Source organism: Antechinus flavipes, chromosome 2 (genome assembly GCF_016432865.1).
Source record: "Antechinus flavipes isolate AdamAnt ecotype Samford, QLD, Australia chromosome 2, AdamAnt_v2, whole genome shotgun sequence".
Taxonomy (NCBI): domain Eukaryota; kingdom Metazoa; phylum Chordata; class Mammalia; order Dasyuromorphia; family Dasyuridae; genus Antechinus; species Antechinus flavipes.
In genome coordinates, this window is record NC_067399.1 from 685,467,617 (window position 1) to 685,491,568 (window position 23,952).

Sequence of the window (23,952 nt, forward strand, 5' to 3'; positions counted from 1 at the left end):
ATCTCGGAGATAAATCTGGGCAGAGGAAGTCAGCAAGCTGGGGTGCATATCCAGCAGCGAGGCTTAAGGGGTGTTTCCGGGAGACCTGGAAGATACCCTCCACGAGATAGACCCAGTACCCGGGGCAGCCCGCGGAAGCCAGCAGGTGTGGAGGACGCTGGCTCCGACCTACCTGGGAGCTGCAAGCACGGTTCTGGCTTCCACGAGACAAAGTAATCAGCGATCGCCTGGAAGGGAGGACGACCTCAGGGGCATGCAGCCAGGTCGCATCTCCAAGACTTCCGGCTTCCCGCCAACCCCCTGTGGGAGGGTCTTCCTGGTCCATCCCGCAGGAGGATGGAGCCTTCTAGGCTCCCCAGCAGAGCCAAGCCTGCAGGCCCCGCCCCCGGCCAATTGTCTGTTCCTCCCCCAATCCCTCTTTCCTAATCTTCTCCCTCTCTAGTTTACTTCTTTAAGTTCTCCTTGGAGATCCCTCCATAGCTCTTCGTGGGTCACAGATTCATCCACATTTGGGTGTTTTACACGTAGCTAACTTTGACGTCCTGTTTTCCCACCTTATCTTTCAATCTCGGCATGATACTTTTTTTTTTTTGGAGGGGAGTGTGTATTTTTCCATTTTATTTCCTGACTCCTAAAATTCATATTAAGTTGGGCTGTGATCCTGGGCTAGGGGGACATTTTCCCAAGCTTCTTGCCTTGGAGTTTTGGATCTGGCTGCTGGCCTGTCGGGGGATGGGCTCTCAGTCCTGCTTTGCTGGGGCGCTGCCTGCTCCTTCCTGGCCTTGGAGGTGGGGGTGGTGGTCACCTGTGCAGGACTGTACTCGTATCATCTTAATTAATCTGAGAGGTGTGAGGTGGTACCTCAGCCTTGTTTTAATTTGAATTTCTTTTACCAATAGTGATTTAGAACATTTTTTCATATAACTATAGATGGCTTTCATTTCATCATGTAAAACTTGTCTAGTCATATCCTTTGACCATGTATCAATTGGGGAATGACTTGTATTCTTATATATTTGACACAGTTCTTTATATATTTTAGAAATGAGATCTTTATCAGATATACTGGCTTTAAAATTTTTGTCCAGCTTTTTACTTCCCTTTTAATCTTGTTTCTGTTGGTTTTGTTTGTGCAAAAACTTTTAATTTAATGGAACCAAAGTGTCCATTTTGCCCTTGATAATGTTCTATAGTTCTTCTTTGGTCATAAATTCCTCCCTTCTCCAAAGATCAGATAAATTGTCTCTTATTCTAATTTATTTATGGTATCATTCTTTATGCCCAGATAATGTACCCATTTTTATCTTATTTGGGTATAGGGTGTGAGATGTAAGTCAATGCTGAATTTCTGACCTATTATTTTCCGTTTTTTCCAGCAATTTCTGTCAGATAGTTCTTATTTCCAGAACCTGGAGTTTGAGGGTTTATCAAATACTACATTGCTATAGGCCTTGATTATTGTGTGTTATCTAATCTATTCCACTGATCCAATACTCTTATTTCTTAGCCAGTACCAAATGATTTGATTACTGCTGCTTTACAACATAGTTTTAGGATTGGTACTGCTAAGCCACCGTCCTTTGCATTTTTTCCCATTATTTCCCTTGATATTCTTGACCTTTTCTTCTTCCAGATGAATTTTGTCATTTTTCCTACTTCTCTAAAATAATGTTTTGGAAGTTGTATTTTTGGCACTGAAGAAGTAGACCAATTTAGGCAGAATTGTGATTTTTACTATATTAACTCAGCCTTTGTGGTGTTCTTTAAAATATAATAGTTCTCTCTAGAGCAGGTTTCTTGGGGAGGTTTTCTGGAGGCAGCCTTAGTTTCAGTTGAAAGTAATAATTACCCAAATAACAGCCAGGTGCTAAAAGTTCAAATCTTTTATTGTGTCCTTCAATATAGCCCAGTTAGTTTTCTTAGAAGCCTCTCTCTCTCCTTGGTTCTAAGAGCTCTTGCAGCTTTGTCCTTTGCTTCTGCCTCTGCTTTCTTCAACCTCCAGCCAGCACAAAGGTGAAAGTTAAAATGAATCTGACTCCACTTCCGAGAGTGGGTTTGTGGGCTTCCTCCCAGAGTGCTCCTCTCCGACCCCTGGTAATGTTCCAAAGTAACTCCAACTAACCTGAAGCTAAGAACCTATTTATATATGATCTCCCAAAGGTTGACTCCTCTTTCTGGAGGCAGGCATTAAAGGAGGTGTGAATTCGGATATCTCATACTAAACCCTAAAATCTCCCAAACATATGAACTCCAATAAGTAAAGGTGTGAATACAAGCATTGTTTCTCAGTTTCACTTAGTACCTTGTTTCTTCTGGCCCATAATATCTCCTCATAAGATCAGAGCAATCATACTGAAGCACGCTAAATTAGATAATTATTGTCTCTATCAACTCTAATGACTTAACAGTTTGTAAAGATTCCAACAAGCCTCTTCGTGAACAATTAAAAATTTTTCTAATTGTTTAGATCTGATTTTCTTTGTATGAGAAGTGTTTTGTAATTGTGTTCATATAGTTCTTGGGTTTGTCTTGGCAAGTAGACTCCCCAAGTATTTTAACTCATTATTTTCAGTGGAATTTCTCTATCTTTTGCTGATGGGCTTTGTCAGTAATATATAAAAATGCTGATTTCTTTGGGTTTATTTTATATGCTGTAACTTTGCTAAAACAGTGAATTGTTTCCAGTAAGTTTTTGGATGACTTTCTAGAATTCTCAAAGTATGTCATCATATCATTGATGAAGAGTGATAGCTTAATTTCTTCATTGCCTATTCTAATTCCTTTCTTATTTTCTTATGGCTGAAGCTAACAAGTCTAGAATGATGTTGAATAATAGTGGTGATAATGGGAATCCCTGTTTTATTGGGAATGTTTCCAGCTTCTCTCCTTTATAAATAATGCTTGCTGTAGGCTTTAGATAAGTACTGTTTGTTATTTTTAGGAAAGTTCCTTTTGGAGGATGGGGCCAAGATGGCAGAGAGGACACAAGCGTCTATCTTAGCCCTCCCTTACCATCAGATGAATTTTTTATGAAATAGCCTTGATAATTAGTGCTTGACTGCTAAAACCCACAAATATTGGGAGTACAACACATTACTAACAGAAGATAATCTTAAAATTCACCAGAAATGTAGAGGGCTGAAATTCTTGAGTCGTTGCACTGAGGTCAGTTCACGCACTTAGGGCTAATTACTGATTGGACAATATTCTATGGGCATGTGCTTGGAAAATGGTCCTTCCCACTATCCTGTGCTGGCTTATTGGTGTATACAGAGGATTGTAGGAGGGACTAGGGAATGGAGTAAGACGAGCCAGAGTTACACTTTGACGGTAGACGAGGGAGAAGGCGATTGCCGAGATTCTGCCTCCATCTTGTTCAATCCTGCATCTAAAGACCAAGAATAAAGACTAAGGACTTTTGCTTATCCTGACTCCGGCTGATTCTGGGGTGTCCTGGGTGCTAGCGCAGTCGTCACAAAAAAAGGTCTGTTTTTTTTTTTTTTTTTTTTTTCCACAAGCAGGGAAGGTAACGCCAGGTACAGCATCAGACAAGTTGGCAGTGAGAGCACGGAAGGCAGCTCATGCTGAACAGATTGGAGGGACAGGGCTGGGGTCTAAATCAGTGGAAAATTTGCAGGGAGACCTTTACCACAGTGTCAGCTGCCCCTACTCTGGCAGCAAGCCTACAGTAGATCAGTAGAGAAGCTATATACCCAGGGGTTAAAGACTACAATCCCAAAATGCTAGAGTCTCTGAGGACCTGGCCACACCCACCCAGCACGGGAAGGGACTCAGAAGGCATGCAGCCGCTGATCCCAGTAGAGACCCTGACTACAGCATAGACACTAATCCCAGTGCAAATGCTGACAGCTGCTTCACTGCTACTTCTTGTTTTCTGTTGAGGAAACTTGGTAATACCACACTGCCCCAAAAGCAGACTGAAGGGTTTTTTGTTTTGTTTTGTCAAAATGAGTAAAAAGGCAAAGCAGGCTCTAACTATAGACAACTTCTATACTGAAAGAGAGCAGATTTCAAACTCTGAGGTGACTAAAAACATTTTGTCTCTAGATGAAAATGCAAAGGTGGATATGATCAGTCTCCATGACATAAGGTTCTCATAGAAGAAATTAAAAAGGTTCTTTAAAAAGAGCTAGAAGAAAAATGGGGAAAGGAAAGGGAAGCTTTGCAAGAAGCTCTGGATAAGTCATGTTACTCCTTAAAAGATGGAGTGGATAAAGAAATCAACTCCCTGAAAAACAGAATTTGTGAATTGAAAAAAGAAAATTCCCTAAAAAATAAGCTTGTTGAAATGGAGAAAAAATTCATAGAACAAAACAGCTCATTGAAAGACTCAATTGGACAATTACAAAAAGAAATAAAAAAAAATAAATGAAGAAAATAATTCATTAAAAATCAGAATTGAACAAATGGAAATGAATGACTCGAGGAGACACCAAGAAATTAGTTAAGCAAAACCAAAAAAAAAAAAGAAGAAGAAAAAAAGAAAAAAGAAAGAAAAGAAATAGAAAAAAAAATGTTAAATACCTACTTGGGAAAACAATAGACCTGGAAAATAGATCTACGAGAGATAATCTAAGGATTATTGGACTTCCTCAACATGATGAAAAAAAGAGCCTAAACACTATTTTTCAGGGAATTCTCAAAGAGGACTGCACTGATGTTATAGAAACAGAAAGTAAAATAGACATGAGAGAATTTGATCACCTGCTGAAAGAGATCCTAAAATCAAAACTCCAAGAAATATTGTGGCTAAATTCCAGAACTATAAGACCAAGGAAAAAATAATATAAGCATCTAGAAAAAAATAATTCAAATACTGAGGAGTCACAATAAGGATTACTCAGAATCTAGCAGTGTCCACATTAAAGGATCAAAGGGTCTGGAACCTGATATCCTGAAAGGCTAAGGAACTTGGTATGCAGCCAAGAATAATTTACCCAACCAAAATGAGCATTTTCTTCCAGGGAAGAAGATGGACATTCAGTGAAATAGGTGAATTCCATGTATTTCTGATTAAAAAACCAAACTAAACAAAAAGTTTGATCTCCAAATATAGGACTCAAGAGAAGCATAAAAAGGTAAAAAGAAATCTTGGGAACTATATTTCTGTTATGAGTATATATAACAAAGACACGTATAAATTTGGTTTTACTGTTATAATATAAAAAAGAAGCTAGAAATGGAAAGGAAATTGTACCAGAAAAAGGGAAAAGTGAAGGTACTACATCTCATGAAGAGGGAAAAGAAACCCTTTATATCTGAGGGAAAAAAGGGAGGGGGATGAACATAGTATGAATCTTACTCTTATCAGAAATGGCTCAGAGAGAAAATACTAGATATATTTGATTTACAGAGAAACTTCTCCCATCTCATTGAAAAGTGGGAGGGGAAAAGTGAAAAGGGAAGGAATAAGCTAAATAGAAGGGAATACAGAAATTGTAAGGGAAAGGTTTAAGAAAGGGAAGGGACTCAAGGGGGGGGAGGGACTCTAAAGAGGGAGGGCTACATGAGACAAGTGGTGCTCACAAGTTTAATATGGGGAAGGGAGAAGGGGAAAAAAGGGGGAAAAGAAAAGCATAATCAGGGGTTAACAAGATGGCAGGAAATACAGAATTAGTAATTTTAATCTTAAATGTGAATGGGGTAAACTCCCCCATAAAGTGGAGATGGATAACAAACTGGATTAAGTCAGAATCATACAATGTGTTGTTTACAGGAATCACACTTGAAGTAGGGCAATACATACAGAGTAAAGGTAAAAGGATGGAGCAGAATCTACTGTGCTTCAAGTGAAGCTAAAAAAGCAGGGATAGCCATCCTGATTTCAAATTAAGCAAAAGCAAAAATTGATCTAATTAAAAGAGATAAGGAAGGGCACTATATCTTGCTAAAGGGTAGCATAGATAACGAAGCAATAGCACCAAGTGGTGTAACATCTAAATTTTTTTTTCCCCATAACTTTTTATTGATAGATACCCGTGCCAGGGTAATTTTTTACAGCATTATTCCTTGCACTCACTTCTGTTCCAATTTTTCCCCTCCCTCCATCCACCCCCTCCCCCAGATGGCAAGCAGTCCTTTACATGTTGAATAGGTTACAGTATATCCTAGATACAATATAACATCTAAATTCTTAAAGAAGAGAGCTGCAAGAAGAAATAGACAGCAAAACTATAATAATGAGAGATCTCTCCTTGCACTCTCAGAACTAGATAAATCAAGCCACAAAATAATTAAGAAGTTAAAGAGGTGACTAGTATACTAGAAAAGTTAGGTATGATAGATCTTCGGAGAAAACTAAATGGACACAGGAAAGTTTCTTTTATCCTTATGCTCTCTAGTTTTTTGTTTTTTTAAAGGAATGGGTGCCGTATTTTGTCAAAAGCTTTTTTTTGTATCTAATGAGATTATATGATTTTGATTGGTTTTGATATTGATACCATAATTGTCAATTACACTATGTTTTTCTGACACTAAGCCAGCCCTGCATTTTTGATATAAATGCCACTTGGTCATAGTGTATTATTCTGCTCATATGTTGGTATAATCTTTTTGCTAATATTTTGTTTAAAATTTTTATATCTATATTCATCAGGGAGATTGATTTGTAATTTTTTTTCTCTGTTTAGGCCCTTTTTGGTTTAGGGAACTTCCTTTGCATTTTTTTTTTCATTAATTCCCTTGAAATTCTTGACTTTTTGTTCTTCCAAATGAATTTTTGTTAGTATTTTTCCAGCTCTATGAAATAATTTCTTATAGTTTGATTGGTATGGCACTGAATAAGTACATTGATTTTTGGTAGAATTGTTATTTTTATTTTATTATCTTGGCTACTCATAAGCACTTGACACTCTTCTAATTTCTTATATACAACTATATTTCCGTGAAAAGTGTTTTGTAATTGTGTAGATATCGTTCCTGGATTTCTCTTGGCAGGTAGACACCCAGATATTTTATATTGTCTACAGTTATTTTAAATGGGATTTCTCTTTCTAGTTCTTTCTGCTGATGATTTATATCAATTTATTTATATCTTTCAATTTTGCTAAAGTTGTTAACTGTTTCTTGAAGCTTTTTTAAAAGGTGATTCTCTAGGATTCTCTGTCATCATATCACCTACAAAGCATGGTAAATTTGGTTCTTCATTACTTATTCTAATTACTTCAATTTCTTTCTTTCTTCCTTTTTTTTTTTTTGCTAAAGCTAACGTTTCTAGTACAATGTTGCATTATGCTAATGAAAATGCAACATTGTTTCACCCCTGATCTTATTGGGAATTAGGCTATCTTAATAACCCAAGCATGAGGTGATCTAGACATGCACATTATTGGTGGTAGAATGGAGCATATTCTAGAGATGCTGCAATGGTGAAACTGATGGACATTTGCACCATATTGGATATACATGTATATGTAGTCAGGAATACTGAGGAGGCCAGGATGACTGACAGTTCAAGCCAGATCTCAGCTGCTAGTGTATTTACCCCCTTCCCTTGGCATGCATGGCATGAAGGGTAGAGCAGCTAGAATAAGGTGGCCTTCCTTATCTTGACTATTTAGTCGTTGGATTCTCATGACCAAGCCTTCCTATTTCATACTGCCTTCTTCCTCTGGCCTCCAAAAAGTATAAAAAACTCTACCCATGGGCCCTTTTGTAATTGGAAATACAGTGGACATCCCTTAGGGTTGGTAGATTTGCTACTTATCACCCTCAGTTAAAGAAGCTTTTGCTCTCAACTCATGGCTTGGGGCACAAAAGGGATATTTGAAAATCATCAAAATATAGATAGCAATTAAATTTGTAGTAGCTGATGAAATCAACAAGAAAAGTAATATAGAGGGAAAAGAGAAGAGGATCAAGAATAGAATTCCAAGGGACCCATATGGTTGGAAATTTTGATCTCAGGAATATCCAAAAAAGATAGAAAAGAAGTGGTCAAAGAATAAGAAGGAGGGAAATCAGGAGAGTGGTATCCTAAAACCCTAGAGAGCAGAGAGCATTATGGAAAAAAAGAATATCAAAGCCTGAAGAGAAGTCAAGGAAAATGAAGATGGAGAAGGTGACCTCTATGGTCTCAAAAACAGCAATGCATACAGGAGACAGAAGAAGTGGTGAAGGTGGAGAAAGAAAGGAGGCATTGCTTTGTCCATTGCAGGATGCCCCTAGTGCACACTGAGCCCCAGTTTAAAAAAAAAAAAATCGGGTATGGCTCTGGAAGTTTCTTCAGTTCTCAGCCCACAGAGTGAAGTGATCAGACAACTGGTGAGGAGATTACAAGGGTCCCTATGCTGACATCGGGAGCAAATTTCTGCTACTTTGCTCATACTTGGATCTAGCTAGCAGTCCCAGGATTAGAGCTTGTGGCCACTAGAAAGCAAGGATCCTCCTCACAGTTCTAAGACAGAAAAAGTATTTGCTCATAGACCAAATACAAGATACACAGATAACTCTCTTTAGCTCATATCACCTTGGCAGAACTAAAAAGTTACAAAGCACCTTCTATCCTCAAAGCAGAAACTGCCTTTAACAAGAGTTACAATTCAAAAACCAGTCTGGGAAATTGAGCAAATAGAAAAGAAAATCTGACTATAGAAAGTTACTATGGTCACAAGGACAATAAAAACACATACTTGAAAAAAACAGAGTCAAAACTCCTACATCCAAAGCTTTAAAGAAAATATATGAATTAGTTTCAGGCCATGGAAGAGCTCAAAAAAAGATTTTTAAAATCAAGAAAGAGAGAGGGAAGAAATGGGAAAAGAAATAAGTGATTCAAGAAAATCACGAAAAAAAGAGTCACTAGCTTGGTTAAGGAAGCACAAAAAATTTTCTGAAGAGAATAACTCTTTAAGAAACATAATTGGCCAAATGGAAAAAGAGGCACGAAACTTCACTGAAGAAAAGAACTCCTTAAAAAATTAGAATTGACCAAATTAAAAGAAGATACAAAGTCTCACTAAAGAAAATAATTCCTTAAAAATTAAAATTGAGCCAAGGGAAACTAATGATTCTAGGAGATATCAAAAAACAAACAAAAGAAAACAAAAACTGTAGAAATAGAAGACAATGTGAATTATCTCCTTGGAAAAACAATTGACCTGAAAAATGGATCCAGGACAGATAACTTAAAAATTATTGGACTTCCTAAAAGCCATGATAAAAAAGAGAATATAGACATCCTCTTTCACGAAATCATCAAGGAAAACTGCTCTAATGTTCTAGAAACTAAGAGTAAAACAGAAACTGGATGAATCCACTGATCAGCTCCTGACAGAGATCCAAAAGCAAAACTTCCCAGGAATATTATGCCAAATTCTGGAATTCTCAGATAAAGAAGAAAATATTGCATGCAGCTAAACAAAAATAATTCAAATATTCATGTGTTCACAGTTAGGATAACACAAGACTTAGAAGCTTCTACATCAAAGGGTTTGCAATACAATATTCTGGAGGGCAAATGGGATAGAATTACAACCATGAATTCACAAATGGTGGGTCACTCACTTAATGATCCATCAGGCAATCATATCCAAATTTGAACTCCAAAATAATATTAGTTATAGGCTCAAGAGATTTCATCTCAATAGTAAGTTTCACTAACCAGAAACTTCAGATCGTTGTAAAAAAATTCTTACAAAGCATTGATGCATGACCTATTAAATGTGCCTGCAAGACAAAGTCAAAACTAGTGCAGGGACATCAGGTTCAAATCCTGCTTTGGGTATTTCAAGAAAACTATAGATCATATTTGTTATCATATTAATTAAACAAGGAGACCGTTATGTACTTTGAAAATATTAAATAATTTGCTGGAGATGGAGACCTTGGCAGAAATAATCATTTTCAGAGACCTTGCAGTTCTAACAAGCCTCTTAAAAATTCCTTGCATTGCTCTAATCATTCCTTCAGCCAATAAGCCATACTCTTTTACCCAAGAGGAGGATTTCCACTTCTTTACATAAGTTTCCCTTTTGTTAGAAAACAAGATGATTCTTAAAATTGATATAGAAAAAATTTTAAAATTGACTATAGTTCATAAGATTCCCTAAATTCTAATTAAATGTTCCAGGCAAACTGAATTGCCATTTGGTTATTTTGCAACACACACAAATTATTTTTCTTTTTTAAGCCAGGAAAGGGTTAAGGTGCCAGTTTTTTTTTCAGGGCCCTCAGAAATCTGACTCTAGATAATTCCAAAGCAGGCTGTTTATTGACAGAGTTTTTAAAGTATCAGTGAACTTTTTTTCTTTCAGAACAGAGTAACTTCCTGGAATTAACCCCAATGTTTCAGGAATTTTTAGTGCAGTCTTAAAATGACTAATTGCTAAACTTCTTAATCATTGCTCTTACAACTTTTAGAATCTGCTAAGATGTTGTTTTAATGAGATAATGTCATTTCTGCAGCCTCCCACTTGACCAGAGTTAGGGTGCACAGAAAAAGGTTAGGCTTTTTGGATTAACTAATGAGGCAACCCAAGCAGGTCTTAGGGGAACTAGCTGACCTCCCAATTTAATAAGTCAGTAGAATGCCAAATGCACAAGTAAATTATAGTATTAAAGATATTAATTTGCTCCCAAGAGAAATCAGAGAAACTCCCTTGAAGGAATTCTTTAGAAATCCATTCAAGTGATTCCCCAGGAGCTTTCAAGGTAATTACAGTGTAACACAATTCCGTTTTTCCCCCCTTAGGCAATTGGATTAAGTGACTTGCCCAGGGTCTCACAGCTAGGAAGTGTTACGTGTCTGAGGCCAAATTTGAACTCAGGTCCTCCTGACTTCAAGGCTGGTGCTCTATGCACTCCACCAACTAGCTGCAGACTTCTTAAACACATTTAAACACATAACAAAGATAGTTAAGGCACAATCACGGACTACACAAATGCAACAGAATTTTTCAGAACTGACTTCACCATATATCAATAAATACAGAACAGGGCTAACTCCTGATGTTTTATGATTACCACGATGGGAGACTTCAGCTATCCATCTGACAATCTCTCGCTGGAAGAGACAGACCAGATGTCCTTTCCCAAGGAGCACCCAGAAGAAGGGACCTGGATGTCAAATCTGATGCAGAATTCTCCTGCAACCAGATATCTAGACCCAAGACCAGAACAGACTTACCTGCATGGTCAAGCACTGCTATGTGGTCAAGACCACCTCCAAGAGGACTCCAGAGGGAGAGCCCACCGAACTGCGCTGTTTCCACACCAGGTAGAGGGCAGCAGAAACAGTTAAATAACATACTGGGGCAGAAAATAAGCACCCTACTCTCTTCAGACACGGAAGCATATGTCAGGACTATATGTAATGTATAAAAGAGCAAGGGTGCACAGTTCAATTAGGAGACATTAGGAAATTCCTGGACATTGCTTACGAAGTTTCTCTATGGTTACCAGAGGAGGGCTGTTATAATTGTGAGAGATGGATTGTTTTTGGTGAACAGCTCACTGCTTATGATAAGCAATGCCCAGAAAAAATACAAAAAACCCTTTTTACTATATATAATCTTATTATACAAAGATTGAAATCAGAACCAGAAAAAGAGGTCAGGAAATTTATGGTTTAAGGATAGAACAGCCAGTCTCTTAGCAGTAGATATCCCTTTCCTGAGTCTGAGGATGATAATGAAGGGGCTCTCCCCCTTCCACACCACACCTACTCTTGTGTCTATCCAGATTTACAGCTTTTCAAAGGCTCTGGTAAGGTAAAGTCTAAGAATGAAATCTAGATGACAGAATTTTTAGAACAGACTCAGTTGATTGCCATTCAGGTTGCTCTAGGGGCACATGAACTTATATTTAGTGGCAGGGGTGAGGCAGTAAGGAAGCTTTGATGTCCACTGAACTGGTAAACTGGTAAAAAGATAGAAAGACAGGAACCATTTTTCCTTTAATAATAGATGGATTATATATTAATTTATGGGTTATGAATATTTTAAACTAGTTAAGGATGAAAATCACCACAGGTTTTTATGAGTCATTGCTGTGGCAGCCTCCATCACCCCAAAAATGACTTGGACTATCAACACCCAGTGTATGGGTGAAGCAATGGCCAAAGCCAAAGAAAAAAAGTCACTCTATATCAATTAGTGTAAGAATAATTAGAATTAAACACATTAAGGAAACAAACAGCACATGGAACTATCCTATATTTATTATAAAGAAAAAAAATTGGTAAATGGAGAATGTTAACATATTTGAGACAAGCAAACTCAGTACTGGAACACATAGGTTCTTTACAGGCAGGTTTGCTACCCCCAAACATGATCCCCAGGAAATGGCCTTTATGGATAATAGATATTAAACATTGCTTTTACTCTATCTCCCTTCACCCTGAGGACAGGGATAAATTTGTTTTCTCAGTACCAATATATAATTCTCTAATTCCTGTGAAGAGATTTCAGTGGAAGGTATTGCCACAAAGTATGAAAAATAGCCCTACTATATGCCAATGGTATGTTGATAAAACTATTAGCAAGATAAGGAAACATTACCCTGATGCAGTCATCCTCCATGACATAGATGATATTTTGGCTGGTCATCCACAGTCCGAGGACTTGGAAGAGATGTTACAAATGACAGAAAGAGAATCAAAACACTTAAGTTTGATAATATTAACAGAAAAATATCAAAGACACCCCCTTTTTAGCTATTTGGATTTCACTGTTCAGCTTCACCTGAATTCTGGACTAATCAGGTACACACATTAAATCAGGTCCAAAAATTGACTGGGGACATTCAATGGCTTAGGCCCCCAGCTTGTATACCCAACACTCTGGTGTTTCCTCTGTATAAAATGCTAGAGGGCAACCCTGGGTTAGATTCTAGCAGGACATGGACTCCTGAAGCTCTTGACAGCATAAAGCAGATAATACTATATAAAAACAAAAGCAAGCACTCAGAGAGTGCATCCACAAAAAAAGGTTATGTGGCTCTGTTATATAGCTCCTGTACAACCCATAGGAGTTATACACCAAAACAATGACATTTATGAATGGTTATATATCTCAAAGAAAAAAAGATCACTAGAACCATACTGAGACATGACAGCTGAAGTAGCAAGGAAAACGTGACTCAGGATTATAAAATCAACAGGAGAAACAGGAATCATATGGATTAATATAGACAAGGATAGGTTCGATTGTTTAACAGACCTATCTTCTCATTGTTTCAAGCAGTACTAGAGGTGATTTTAATGAGAGTCCACCCCTTTTTATGTAATGCACATCCACTATCACACAGATGGGCTGGGACCTATATTCGAAGGGAACAAAATCGCGGATGGTCTGCTTACACAATGTATTCTTCTCTGTTCTCTAGAGCAAGCAATAAAAGTTCATGAACATTTACATCTGTTTGTCAGATCTTTCTGGAGATTATGGGGTGTCTCAACAAGAAGTAGCAAGCATATTTTAAAAAGATGTGCAGCTTGTATACCCTATTCTCAAAGATCTATGGAGATGGCGATTAACCCCAGAGGTGGCAGGCCAAATGATATATGGCAAATGGATGTTACACATAAGGGTAAAACATGTACTCATTTTACAGTTGATACTTATTCAAGCTTTGTATTTGCATCCTCTCAAGGAGGAGAAGCTGCTTCACATGTGATAAATTACTTATTTCACTATTTTGCTTTTATGGGTATCCCACACACCATCAAAACTGATAATGGACCCTCATATACCTCAAAAGCATTAAAACAGTTCTTACAGGAATTCTCCATACATCATATTTTGGGAATTCCTTACAACCCCACAGGACAGGCCATTGTAGAAAGGACTAATCAGACCCTCAAGAGATTTATCAAAAAAACAAAAAGAGGGAGATGGAGTTAGGGTCACTCAGAAAGATATGGATAAAACAGTGTACACAATAAATGACTTAAAATTTGTTTCAAATGATTTAAGTCCAACTATGAAATATTCTCTGGTTAACATAGAAAATCACTCAAAGATAACACCCCATCTTCCTTAAGAAGGCCCCCTAAGAACAAGATCATGGTAATGAAAAAGGGTCCTAAAGGATGGGAGGAACTCTATAAGGTTCTAATGTGGGGGGCCAGAATATGCTTTTATCTGCACAGGGGAAAACCTTCAGCAGTGGATCCCCACCAGACATCTCAAAAGTTGTCCATAGAGCAGAAGCAGCAAGCAAGGAAGAAGAGGTGATGGTCAGAAAAGGAGATGTGCCCCCAGGACCAACAACAAGATGCTTTCTATATACATGGGTTTGTGTTACACACAATCAGAGGCCAAAAGATGGGCTATGGACCCACCATGGTCTAAGATTGTCTCATGGGGGATGGGGGTATCATGTGACATCCACTGGGCATGCAGGGGACGCCCTATCATGGCAACACCCTCATCCGCGGGTGGGTTGCAGCAGTGTGTCTACATCATCAGGTTGGCCCCTCAGAAAGCACAAGCCTCAATGGGACACACCCAGTTCCGGCAATTGTCACATGGAAAACACTCTTGGGCCCGGTTCTTGGATAAATGGCAGGAGAGTGGGATACCAGTCCTACACTAAAGCCTGTCTGGGAGAGAAGTGTGCATTCATGTGGGGAGACTCTGTAACTGTTACCAAGGAAACATTAGATTTATACAATGTTATTTGTAATTGCACAGTCAGTGATTGCCTGGATACTGAAAGTCAGACTGTTTGTGGTCACTGGAGCTTCAATGTATCAATGCTTTCCGTCAAAAGTGAGAAATGTATCATACTAAGACTGACCATATGTTCAATCCCATAATAAAAAAGAAGGAAATTGACCTTAGTCTCGTTAGAAAAAAGAGAAGTATCAGTGGAAATAGGAGCAGAAGTAGAGTATTGAAACTCTGGGCTCAATGACAATGTGAGGACAGATATACAAGGTTTGTGTAACCTTTTTGTTGTATAAACATACAGGAAAAGACTATGATTGGGACACTATCAAGAGGCATTTGAATAGTTTATTTCTCAATAAAACAATTGAAGGGGACATAGAAAGTTTATATAAGCTAGTATCCGACATAGAGAAAGCTTCTCATGAAGATTTGAATCCAGATAAAACTGTTGAAAAAAATCATACAATGGTTTGATAATACTTCTTCATGATGGTTAAAATTCGAATCATGGATTGCCCTGCGTTATTTTGTTACTGCTTTGTTGTTGCCCTGTAATATTAGGATCCTTTCAGAGATTGCAGCTCAAGAAAGGACTTTTTATCTCAAAGATAAAAAGGGGGAAATGCTAAGTATGGGATTCTGCTGAGAGGGAGCACTGAGGCCACCTCAACCTCTAGTGCACAATAAGTTTTCTGCCACATTGCAGAAATATCCTTAATGAGCAAGGAGCAATGATTTGTGATGATGGGAACAAGTGTTAAGCCTGAGGGTCACAGTCAGTGGCTACCTAAGCAGGGATGCTTGGACAGGGCATCGGGCCTGTGAGCAGGTTGCTGGAAAGGCTGGATTGTCTCTCCTTCCATTGGCAGGTACCATGCATATGCAAAGCCCAGAGCTGCTTCTCTGAATGGTGATTGGGGATTGGCTATTTTTCACAGGCTGATCACACTTGCAAAAATGTGTATCAACAAGGCTGTGCTGCATAATGAACTGGAGCTCTTTTCACAGTCTATGAGTCTCCCACCTCATTCATCTCACCTCTGATACCAAAGGGCTCTTATATTTTAACTCTCAATCAGGAGGCCCACAGCAGATAAGACCTTGAATCAGCAAGCTCTGAGAATTCATCCCATGTCGGTAATTTGCTATTCAAGGTACAGGACCTCTTTTGCCAGTTTCTTTACCTCTAAAATGGGCACAACAATAGCACATAAGTCCTAGGGTTCTCATGAGGATAAAATGAGACAATACTGATACAGTGCATAGCATACAGTAGGTGCTGTATAAATGCTAGCTACATTATTTTATTTTGATCATTTCCTCCCCAATTACACACCATTTCTTAAAGCAATATTATTTTAATTACTTAGTGATTTGGGGAGGCACTAAATTTATCCAATTTATCTGGTCCACAATGGGTTTCTATATACTTACTGGTGTACTGTCTGCCCCAGCAATCTGTGATCTCCAGGAGAATAAGGGATGTCCTTTGCATCTTTTATGATCCTGGTGCTTAGCCACATAGGCACTTAAAAGTTTGCCAACTTGGAGAAGTTCTAAGAAATGGCTCATCTGGAACAACCCTTTACCCCTTTTTGGGACTTTCAAGAGAATTGCATTGCCCCAAGTGCAAACAATGACAAGTTCAAGCAAAAGACGTTCAGTGGGACCTACAAGTCCAAGAAGTGCACCCCACTCATTTTATAAATGGGAAACTGAGATTCAGGGACTGGCCCAGGGGAATCTGAAAAAGAATCTAAATAAAAATCCAAGGCTGGTCTTTCTCCCCCAAACCTAGCATTTACTTAATGAGCTGAACACTCAGTTGAAATCTTTCATAAAAGCAACTTAATAAAACATTTTCTGCCTCAACAAATATGGCAAGAAACCTATTTCACCAGGTGCATAGAAATTGTGTATTTAAGAATGATGTGCAAGTTTCCTCAATAAGATGTAGATATAGAATTTCTCATACCTTGCTGTGTCTGCAAACTGCAATCATACCCAGGTTTGGTGAAGTCTCTGAGTTATTGGGCCAAACACGAAGCTGAGGATCCAGCAAAAAGCAGCAATGAGTAGGATTCATCTTCAAGTTTGTCTTTGACTTCTCAAAGGATTCAGAACTGGAAGAGACCCTAATTGTAATCTAAAGTCATTGAGATCCATGGACTTAAATTACTTTCAAAGGCCACAGCTACAGAACCCAGACTTTCAACCCTTTTGTTCTCTGTGTCCCAATCTAATAATGTTTCCATCCCAACAAACTTCAAGTAGGTGACTAGGTGGAAAACAAGAATCCAATACAACTCTGAAGACAACTCCTATCTCTAGTTATTTTATCTTCCCGATAGGATTACAGCTAGAGAAGGCTAAATATGGAAGGTATTGGCAACACCCCATGTTCTCCCAATGATCTCTACCAAATGCAGTTTTCTCCTTATTTTAATGCCATTACTTTGCCTCACATATATGGGGAGAAACAAGCAGATTTTTCTATGAATCCTGGTCCATATTAATTACATTCCTAAGGTTTCTGTCCAGCATGGCTTCTCTGATGTACAGTAAGTGATTCCTTATAGCTGAAAGTCTTTCCACACTGATTACACTCATAAGGTTTCTCTCCAGTGTGGATTCTCTGATGTCCATAAAGACTTCTTTTATATCTAAAAGTCTTTCCACACTGGTTACATTCATAAGGTTTCTCTCCAGTGTGGATTCTCTGATGTACAGTAAGATATCCCTTATCACTAAAAGTCTTTCCACATTGGTTACATTCATAAATTCTCTCTCCAGTGTGGATTCTTAGATGTATAGTAAGAGATTCCTTTTTTCTAAAAGACTTTCCACACTGGTTACATTCAAAAGGTTTCTCTCCAGTGTGGATTCTCTGATGTCTAGTAAGAGTTCCTGTTATTGTAAAACCCTTTCCACACTGGTTACATTCATAAGGTTTCTCTCCAGTGTGGATTCTCTGGTGTACAGTAAGATATCCCTTATCACTAAAAGTCTTTCCACACTGGTTACATTCATAAGTTTTCTCCCCTGTGTGAATTCTCAGATGTATAGTAAGAGATTCCTTTTTTCTAAAAGACTTTCCACACTGGTTACATTCATAAGGTTTCTCTCCTGTGTGGATTCTCTGATGTCTAGTAAGAGTTCCCGTTATTGTAAAAGCCTTTCCACACTGGTTACATTCATAAGGTTTCTCTCCTGTGTGGATTCTCTGATGTACAGTAAGAACTCTCTTATCGCTAAAAGCCTTTCCACACTGGTTACACTCATAAGGTTTCTCTCCACTGTGGAATCTCTGATGTAGAGTGAGTGATTGTTTATGTGTAAAACCCTTTCCACACTGGTTACATTCATAAGGTTTCTCTCCAGTATGGATTCTCTGATGTCCAGTAAGACTTGTCTTATACCTAAAAGTCTTTCCACACTGGTTACAATCATAAGGTTTCTCCCCAGTGTGGATTCTCTGATGTATAGTAAGATATCCCTTATTGCTGAAACACTTTCCACACTGGTTACAATCATAAGGTTTTTCTCCAGTGTGTACTTTCTCATGTGTAGTACACATTTCTCTCCAAGTGAAGTCACAGGTGCTCCTGAATCTTTGCTTGTGAGTACTTTCCTTCACTTCAATTCTGATCTCACTTTCTGAAACAAAAAAGAATATATATATTTTTTAAAACAGGAAAACAAGGAACAACAAACAGGAAAACACACTACACACACGTTTATATCCCCTTCCCTCCATCAACACAATAGAAACCCAATTACCTTCTATTTCCCCAGGGACAAAGCAAAAATTCATAAATGGGTTATAGCTGAAAGTCTTTCCGGACTGGTTACACTCATAGTTTCTCTCCAGTGTGGATTCAATCCCTCAAAAATCCCATTCACTCACATCCCAAGGATGATTTAATTTCTAATGACCTTCAACCATAAAAATATTGGCTCCTCACAGTAAACCTCTGACTACACAGAATAACTTCATTCTCACTATTTGCACAACTCAGGCCACCGGCTCAGTGGGAATGAGTCTAGACCCAAAGCTTAGCAGTTAAGAATGCAATTCACACTCTGTGATTGGGCCGGCTCTGCCTACAGTATTTGACAAACTAGTTCCATTCTCATTTTTTCTCTTTTCCTTTCATTGTGTGCACTTTATTTTTATGTCTGTTACATTATCAGAAATCACATTTGTCACACTCACAACACTTTGAAAAAAAATTTTCTATGAGGCTTATGGGATTTTGTTCTGATGCAATAATTCCTTTTAGAAGTTCATAAGCACGAATTTGAAGGATTGAGACACTGATCTAAGAGATTTGACCCCAAAATGTGCCAGTGATATATTAAATGGCAAATTGTGCCCTGGACAAGAAGTATGTGCATATACATATCCACCTTAACAACTATCTTCTTCAGTGACTTCAAATGATCATGATCAGGAACACGTAGCTTTTGGATCCTTCCCTCAAACTCTGACAGCTTCTAAGTGCAACAGATTCTTTCAGATTCTCCACAATCATTTCCAGAATTCCAGGACATTGTGGACATTCATGAACAAAGGCCCTCTGGGCTGAAAAGACGCTCAATGGCTCTCACTGCACTAGAGCAGTTTTGTCATTACAGGGTAATCTAGTAATCACATCTCATGAAACCTGTAATCTCCAGATCAGGATATTATCTGGGGGAAGAATTCTGGGAAGATGGTAGAGTAGTTTGGAAAATTTCAAGTTTTCCTTATTTCCCCCACAAATAGAACTAATTTGTACCTCAGGGCAAGCATTGACTGGTGAAAAATCAAAAAGACCTGGGGCAGAATAGGCATCCTCTTGCTGGAATCTGAGGAGATCTGAAGAAAGACCCCAGACTGAGGATGAACCAGTGTGAGGAGCGCTACCTCTGCAGAAACACCTAGTGGGGACCCCTCAGCTAGCTTGAGGTGGCTGTAGTCGCAGCAGGAACCCGAGAAACTTTTGTCATCTGGACTGTTTGTGGAGCAGGGGTCTGAGTCTGGGAAGACCAAGGGAAGTTCCATGGATTAGGAACACCAGGCCCAGCTGTGCTGAGACCTGTCCCAGAGCCAGAAGGAACCAGCACCAGATGAAGTCAGAGGCTGTGGGACAGGGATCTTGCTGGCTACAGGCACTTGCAAGAGAGGGGAACTCTTGTTTGAGGTTCCTGCTCAGAGGGAAGGGCCAAAGGGAAGCTTGGGGCAGCATCCTCCCACTATATGATTAGAAATGCTTATACTAATACCTCTTATTAAAAACAAAAAAACCTGCAAAGAAAGAGGTCCACCATTGAAACATTTAAAATCAAATTTTAAAACCAAATCAGACAAAGGAAAAGCTAAAAAATAATTAGAACTAACCAAGAAAAAACAAGATTATGAAAAAAGTTAACCTACAAGGAAAGGAGGTACAGAGTCTGAAAGATGAAAAGAATTCTTTGAAAATTAGAATTGGGCAAGAGGAAGCCAGTGAAGGTATGAGAACAAGAAATAACAAAACAGATAATAAAGAATGAGAAATAAAACAGAATGTAAAACATCTTATAAGAAAAACGATCAATCAAAATAATCAAAAAACTTGGAACACAGGCAAAAATATATCCAGCAAAATTATGTACCATTTTGAATGAGTAAAAATGGACGTTAAATAAATTTGCAGATTTTTCAATATGTTCTGTCAAACAAACCTGAACTTAATAGAAAATTTAACCCATTTGCTCTTATCACTTTTAAGGAACTCAACATAGACAAACTGTTTAAACAAGGACAAGTTGTTTGGCTTTTTTTTTTTTTTTTAATGTTTTAAGATTCACATCAAGGAACACAAGGGAGAGAATTCTTGGTGGGGGGAAGTGAATAGCAAGACAAGTTATGGAGCAGAATTTAATTAAAGGGTCAGCAGGGATAGGAAAGAGAAGTGTATATATGGGAGGGGGGAGATGTTTGTGACTGTGTGTATGTATGAATATGTCTACAGAAACATATCTCTTAACTATAGATTGCTTGGGAGAGGGAGATGAAATCGGGGGGAGGGGGAGAGGGAGGGGAATAAAGTAAATAAGGTGCACAGCACAGAACAAAGAACAATTTACAAGGAAGTAAAGAAAAAATGACAGTCATGAATATAATCGCTTCTACTCAGATACTTTCTTGATATGGACATTTCTTTCAATATATTTTGATTCTCCCTGTTGCTCTGCTGGACATATGACAATATCCTATTTGTTCCATTCCTTTTCTGTATTTCTTTTTTCTTACTGTTTTTTCAAATAGAATTAAAAAAAAAAAAAACACCATATTATCTGAGTCTGCATTTTTGCTGCAATGCTGGCAGACTACTGAAAACAAGGGTCACTAGGAATGCACAGTAGAGACCATCATGAAATCATCATGTTTCTATAAAAACAGAGATGCTGAGGTTTTTAAATTCAAATTTATTTTCTGTTTATGTTTCTCTTCTTCTATCTGGCAGTTCCTGAAAGGAATTGGTTGGCAATGTGGGGTTAATCCTTCCATAAAGCTTCAGTGAGAGTACCTACTCTCACTGAAGCTTTTACCACTTTACCAATGGTAGAAAAAAAAAAAAAAGATATTCTATCTTAGTTTGGTTGTGAATAAAATACTAGTTAAAAAAAAGAAGACAAGATAAAATAACCTTTAAAATTGACCTTTGAGTAAATTTTTATTTAATTCAATGCTTGTCACAAGCTAATAGAAATATATTCTTTTTAATAGTAATTAGCAAATAATTTTAACTGGTTAGCATTTTTAAAAATGAGATTCCATCTCTCAAGGGGAGCTTGTTCATTTCTCCTTCTCTATCCACCTCATACACTTGTGACAGTTTTCATCATTATCTGTTTCAGAATCAGAATAGAGCTGATAGTACAAGGTAAGGAATGTGAATAGGGCCTTGAAAGAACAAGACCCGAGTACTCATCCCTCCTCAATAACTTGCTAATCAAAGAGGGCCTGTTTGCCTCAGTTTCTTTATCTGTAAAATAGCAATAATAATTCCCAAGTCCTAAGATTCTCATGAGAATAAAATGAGATACTGATAATGCATGACATATGGTAGGTACTGTAGCTATATGATTTTATTTTGACTATTTCCTCTCCAATTTTGCTCTCCTTCTTAAACCATCCTTACCTTAATTACTTAGTGATTTGGGGAGGCACTAAATTGATCCAATTTATCTGGCCCACAGAGGTTTCTACAGACTTACTGGTGTACTGTCTGCCCCAGCAGTCTGTGACCTCCAGGAGAGCAGGGGATGTCCCTTGCCTCTTTTTATATTCCTGGGACACAGCCCAGGGCGTGTCTTCAGGCACTTGCAAGAGAGGGGAGCTCTTGGTTTGGGGTTCCTGCTCAGAGGGGAGCTGACTTGGAGAAGTTCTAAGAACTGGCTCATCTGGGACAACCTGATCCCCTTTTGGCACTTCAGGAGAATTGCACTGTCCCATATTCTCAATAATGACTTTTTATAGAATCACAGATGATCACTAGATCTACAAGGCTACTGAGTGCATTTTATAGAAGGGAAACCAAGAGTCAGTGACTGGTCCAGGAGTATCTGAAAAAGAATTCTGCCTAAAAAGCATCTGAAAAAGAATTCCAAGGTTGGTCTTTCTCCCCCAAACTCAGCATTTACTTCAGGGTAACTCCTAGAAGCCTCTGGAAATTCTCAAATCCCTGCTGTCACTTCACTCACCTGGAGAGCGGCTCCTCAGGCCTTCTTGGTCCAGCACCCAGGGTACTTGTCTTTGCTTAAAATAAAAGATCACGTCTTTTCTGGGAACTGGAAGCCCTGGGCATGGAAATCAGGGAGGGATGAAGAAGAGAAGCTTGAAATTTAGTTTTCTTTAGGGAATGGGGAGAGGATCCAGAGCTGCTCCACTGAGATTCACCTCATATTAAAAGATATGAGTCAACATATGAGACTGTGGTCACCCACTTGTGCTTATAATGTAAGAAAACCATAATAATGTTTGTCACATCATCCTGGAGACACAGTCAAATGCTCTTCCCTTCCCTCCCCCTGCCCCCCCTTATCCTATTAAGTTCCATTCTGGCAGAAACTTCTAAACCTATACCTAGATAAGAAGGGTTATTGGGCTGATATAAAAATATACTATCCATGTTTATTATTTCTTTATCTGTGCTTTTTCATTAATTTGGGTATTTAGAATAGTCAAAATAAATTTTTGGTGGAAGTTTTTTTCTTAAATAATATATTGCAGCTATAAAGAAAGCATATGGCACAGCTCCTGGCAAACAGTAGGTGAAAAGAAATGCTGATTCCCTTCCATTCCTTTCCCATCAGTGGTGCTAGAATTTGAGGGCAATAAGAAGATCAAGGACAAGTTTCCTATATCAGAAATAACGATGAGCTTTGGGCTACAAAGTGATGCTTGCTAAAAAGAAGAGTATTCCGAATCCAAGCCCTGTGCCAAAGAACAGGTTGGCAGGAATAGCTGCAGGAGCAATGGTCAGAACTTTTGTAGACTAAATCTGTGTCCAAGTAGAGCTAAGCCAAAATACCCTGAGATTAGTTCCTTGTTTCAGAGGCTTCCACGCTAATTTGATCTTTGACTTGAAGCTACCTAGAACTGGTAAGAGACAGTTTCAAGAGCAGCAAAGGATACCCTCAGTTTTTTACCATACAAAGCAGAGACGTATAGGGGGACTCTGGTGCTTGGACACAGCAGACCAGCACTTTCTTCTTCCTGACTGATATACTCCCTCTCCAAACCCTGCACCCCAGGAAATGAAGATATACCCTTTGACTGCAGATTCAGTTACCCAGGGAAATGTCCTTACCCAGGGACAGCAGGTTCCGGGCATTCTCCAGCATGACCTCCTTGTACAATTCCCTCTGAGGAGGGTCCAAGAGGCTCCATTCCTCCTGGGTAAAGTCCACAGCCACATCCCTGAACGTCACCAAGTCCTAAAGCACCAAAGTCATGAGATGCAGAGCTGAAAGTCATTTGAGAATTCAAGAATCCATCCAACCCTCTCCAATTTACAGGAGCAAACTCAAGCAGAGAAAGGATTGGCTCAAAGCTCATGCCATTTTTGAGTATCAGTCAGCTCCTGAAACTACACTTATTAAATGTCTTATTGAATTTTGAGAAAAGCATTTTATACAATCCATTGGAATAAAGCTGAAAAATGTCTTATTGAATGAATTTCCTTGTGGAATTAGGAAGAGTTTGTGTTTTATTTGTGAGGTAGATGGATCTGTGGAGAGCAAGAGAGTGATTCCTCAGCAGAAGTGACTTAAATGATACATTCTA

The 23,952-nt window shown here is 38.5% G+C and overlaps 2 protein-coding genes across 4 annotated transcripts in view; both read right to left on the reverse strand.

Annotated features, from left to right (window-relative positions):
• The window catches only part of LOC127552252 (zinc finger protein 260-like), a 46,133-nt gene extending 37,123 nt beyond the window's left edge, over positions 1–9,010 (reverse strand). Inside the window, exon 1 of one of the 2 annotated variants that reach the window (XM_051982858.1) lies at positions 173–9,009. The gene's annotated coding sequence lies outside the window, so the exon portion shown is untranslated. Of the gene's footprint in view, positions 1–172 lie in introns of both variants that reach the window. The other variant, XM_051982857.1, reaches the window with a different exon arrangement.
• A 5,954-nt stretch (positions 9,011–14,964) lies between these two features.
• LOC127552257 (zinc finger protein ZFP2-like) overlaps positions 14,965–23,952 on the reverse strand; it is a 105,331-nt gene continuing 96,343 nt past the window's right edge. The window contains exons 3-5 of one of the 2 annotated variants that reach the window (XM_051982862.1): positions 23,477–23,603; positions 22,368–22,463; positions 14,965–18,290 (exon numbers count right to left, since the gene is read on the reverse strand). In XM_051982862.1, coding sequence (XP_051838822.1) covers positions 17,158–18,290; positions 22,368–22,463; positions 23,477–23,603 — 1,356 coding nt within the window. In that variant the 3' untranslated portion in view covers positions 14,965–17,157. The remainder of the gene's footprint in view (positions 18,291–22,367; positions 22,464–23,476; positions 23,604–23,952) is intronic. The other variant, XM_051982863.1, reaches the window with a different exon arrangement.